This window comes from Nannospalax galili, unplaced genomic scaffold (genome assembly GCF_000622305.1).
Source record: "Nannospalax galili isolate Female #2095 unplaced genomic scaffold, S.galili_v1.0 scaffold77, whole genome shotgun sequence".
Lineage (NCBI taxonomy): Eukaryota > Metazoa > Chordata > Mammalia > Rodentia > Spalacidae > Nannospalax > Nannospalax galili.
In genome coordinates, this window is record NW_008341457.1 from 3,307,283 (window position 1) to 3,310,873 (window position 3,591).

A 3,591-nucleotide genomic window follows, 5' to 3' on the forward strand; every position below is an offset into this window, starting at 1 on the left:
CCCATCAGGCCCTAGGCAGCCCTGCCCCTGTCCTCCCTCGCTCCCTGCAGCCCGGCCCTCCTCACTTGCTCCCCACAGCCTGACCATGAGCGCCCCGGCTGCCAGTCCGCTCTTCGCGCCCGGGGAGGACTGCAGCCCCGCGTGGCGCGCGGCCCCGGCGGCTTACGATGCATCCGATACGCACCTGCAGATCCTGGGCAAGCCGGTGATGGAGCGCTGGGAGACCCCCTACATGCATGCCCTGGCGGCCGCCGCCTCCTGCAGAGGTAGCCGGCGAGAGGAACTGAGGCTGTGGCCCACGACTGCATGCCTCAGTTTCCCTGCCGGGGGAATGTGGGCGCAGAACGGAAGGATCACGGGAGGGTGTTGCAGAAATGAGAATCCAGGCAGGAGGAAGTTCCTCAATGAGGGAAGTGTCCCTGCAGGTCAGGCTGGGCTGGGGCTAGGGCCTCCAGAACCTCCCGAGGTTCGGCAGGGCTAAGAATAGTTCAAGAAAGCTGATTACACAGGCAGCTGTCCCATGTGGTGGCCCTGATCACCGGGTGTGGGAGGTTCAGGGGGTGTCTGGAGGTTCAAGGGGTGTCTGGGGGCAGGGCAGGTGGGCACTGTGCTTCCAGGTTCCCAGCTGGTACAGATCTGGTGTGGGTGCAAAAGGCGACCCAGCAGGTGTCAGGTCTCTGCTAATCCAACAGTAAACAGGGAAAGAAGGGAATGGAAAAAATTAACGAAGAGAGAGATAGGCTGTAGCACTAACAGCGTGGGCAGCGGCTCAGAGTCCGAGGCCCTGACCTCCCGCGGGGGGCTGGGTCCCAAAGCTGTGGCCTGTCCGTGGCCTGCCAGGCTGGCCACTCCAGTTGGCCGCTGTCCCAGGCCCACAGGATTCCCAGCCATCCTTGGTACTCTGTTCTATCCACCCACAGGGCCCTGCTGGCCGCCATCCTTGAAGCAACCAGGGCTGCTGTGACTGACGACTTTTGTGCCCCCCTTCCCCCACAGGGGGCCGTGTTCTGGAGGTGGGCTTCGGGATGGCCATTGCAGCCAGCAGGGTGCAGCAGGCCTCCATCGAGGAGCATTGGATAATCGAATGTAATGATGGGGTGTTCCAACGGCTACAGGACTGGGCTCCCCAGCAGCCACACAAGGTACCCTGGGCCCTAGGAGCGCAGCCTGGGGGCAGGGAGGTCAACCCCTCCTGACCATCAACTTTCCCTTTTGTTATCCTCTCTTCAAGGTTGTCCCCTTGAAAGGTCTGTGGGAGGAGGTAGCGCCCTCACTGCCTGACTGTCACTTTGATGGTGAGCGGGATCTGGGAGACTGGGAAGCATGCTGGCCTCCAGTTCCTATCTGGTGGCCTTGTGCCTGCCAGTCAACACATCCCATTTAGCCCAATGGAGGAATCTTGTAAACACACCTTCCCAGGCCAGTGAGAAGGCTTAGTGGGTAAAGGTGATTGTAGCCAAGCCTGATGGCCTGATTGCCATCCCCAGGTCAGGTCCCTCTTGGTGGTAGATAATGGACTTCCACAACTGTCCTCTGACCTCGCCCCAAACAAACCCCCGCTAAAATGTGCACTGGGAACAGAACTCAGGGGCAAGGCCACATGAGGACTGGGTAGTGCTAGGCAGAAACCACCCCTCCATTGGAGTGAAGCCTGTAGAGTTCTAGGATGGGCCAAGTGAGGTGAGGTGAGGCTGTGGACGCCTGACTGGCAGGTGTGTGTCCCCCATGTAGGGATACTGTATGACACGTACCCACTGTCTGAGGAGACCTGGCACACCCACCAGTTCAACTTCATTAAGGTGGGACTATGCCCCATGAAGGGTCAGTGGGTGGGGCTTGGACATCCACAGACCCTGCTTCTCTTCCCACTCTCCTGACCACCAGCCTGTTCCCCTAGAACCATGCCTTCCGCTTACTGAAGTCTGGGGGTGTCCTCACTTACTGCAACCTCACTTCTTGGGGTGAGCTCATGAAGTCTAAGTATTCGGACATCATCACCATGTTTGAGGTGATTATCCACTGCCTCAGGGGTGGCTGTGGCTGGCCTGTGACCTTTACACATAGACAGCAGATGGGCCTCCCCATGGCTCCCCAGGGCCCTGGCACAGCCCAGGCTATTCACTGCCCCCTGCGTGGGCCTGCCCACCTGTTGCATGAATGGGACCAGGACAGCTGAGTGAACCATGCACCTTGGGTCACCCACAAGCCCTCTGTCCTGTCTAGGTTTTTTCCTGCTGGAGGCCTGCGGGCGGGACCAGCATCTGAGGTCACACATGGAGCAGCTGCCCATGTTGAGATTCAAACTCACACAGGGCCTTGTCCTCCCATGACCCTGGGTTCCTCCTCACAGGAGACGCAGATGCCTGCCCTACAAGAGGCAGGCTTCCGGAGGGAGAACATCCGCACAGAGGTGATGGTCCTGGTCCCGCCAGCTGACTGCCGTTACTATGCCTTCCCTCAGATGATCACACCGCTGGTCACCAAGCACTGAGTGTCCCACCTCTGTGGGTCTCCCCAAGTGTGATACCCTCACTCTGCCTGGCCCTGCTACCTGCCTGGCTCAAGGGTGAAATAAAGGCTAATGAGAGACCTGGTGGGTCGGCAATGAGGTGGGTGTAGCATTCTGCCGACCCCTTCCCATGGCTCCCTCTGTCCCTGGACACCTGCCTTGGCAGACACAACCAGTCAGTCAGTCACTGATGCTGTGGTCCAGCCTGGTTCACATGCAGCAGAGGCCCAGAAGGGATAACTGTCAGGGTCTCACTGAGGTCAGGGTGGGGTTGACTGTCCCATAGGGACCCTCAGTCCAGCCTGGCATATCTGGAGCCCTAAGAGCCACAGAGCCCAGATACACTGAATGTCTGGTGTCACATGCTAAGGGGCACCTGTGATAGCCAATCACTTCAGGCTGCTGCTGCCTTTGTTGCCAGCCAATTCCTGGACTACCTGCTCACACCCAGCCTCCTGCTAGGAAGCCCTCCCTCTAGGCCTCCAACACCCCCACAGCCCTGTCCCCTCCCCATAGCTCGGGCAAGTTGTCCCCTACCTGGAATGCTCCCACCTTGCAGGATCTTGTCTTAAAAGCTACCCTGGGGCTGGGCAGGGCTCCTGCTGCACCCATCTCCTGGGTGCCCCCATACTGGCCCTGATGGTTGGAAAATGCCAGCTTCCCAGGTATCTTCCTGCCACATGGCAGGCATAAGCCAAGATCCAAAAGCACCAAATGTTTGTTGGATGAATATGTTTGCTGAGATTGGAATCATCTAGGCTGAAGTCTGTGAGGGGTAGGAAGGGCCAAGGGTCCCTGCCACCCTGGGGGCAGATGTCCACTAAGGGGCAGATAGCCAGACCTGAGTCTCCAGCTGCTTTATGATGACACCCACTGCCATTCTCACTTGCTCAGAAGTGGGCAGAGGTGGCTGTCTAAACTCTGGGGCTCAGTCTGAGGAGAGGACAGACCACTGAGGGAGATGGTGCTAGGGGCCACAGTCTGCTGCTGGCCATAGCCAGACTGGAGCCCCAAGTCTTCAGAGGGTGCAGGAGGCCTGTCTCTCAGCGGGGCCATACTGGACATGGACATGTGCACACAAG

At 59.0% G+C, this 3,591-nt stretch overlaps 1 protein-coding gene across 2 annotated transcripts; it reads left to right on the forward strand.

The window, feature by feature from the left end:
• The first annotated feature begins 16 nt into the window (after nucleotides 1-16).
• Nucleotides 17-2,608, forward strand: Gamt (guanidinoacetate N-methyltransferase). 2 transcript variants are annotated; one of them, XM_008837163.3, is made up of 6 exons: nucleotides 22-266; nucleotides 997-1,142; nucleotides 1,232-1,295; nucleotides 1,732-1,799; nucleotides 1,898-2,008; nucleotides 2,351-2,608. In XM_008837163.3, the coding sequence occupies exons 1-6, from the start codon at nucleotides 86-88 to the stop codon at nucleotides 2,489-2,491; spliced, it is 711 nt and encodes a 236-aa protein (XP_008835385.1). In that variant the 5' UTR covers nucleotides 22-85; the 3' UTR covers nucleotides 2,492-2,608. The 2 variants fall into 2 exon arrangements, with proteins under 2 accessions (XP_008835386.1, XP_008835385.1); XM_008837164.3 differs by lacking the exon at nucleotides 1,898-2,008 and having other exon boundaries at nucleotides 17-266.
• The last annotated feature ends 983 nt before the right edge of the window (nucleotides 2,609-3,591 follow it).

Excerpts from the sequence above, each read along its gene's own strand:
- Gamt (XM_008837163.3), top strand. The coding sequence starts at position 86 with ATGAGCGCCCCGGCTGCCAGTCCGCTCTTCGCGCCCGGGGAGGACTGC. Across the intron at positions 1,296-1,731 it reads GCCTGACTGTCACTTTGATG|GGATACTGTATGACACGTAC; the intron begins GTGAGCGGGATC and ends TCCCCCATGTAG. Across the intron at positions 1,800-1,897 it reads ACCAGTTCAACTTCATTAAG|AACCATGCCTTCCGCTTACT; the intron begins GTGGGACTATGC and ends CTGTTCCCCTAG.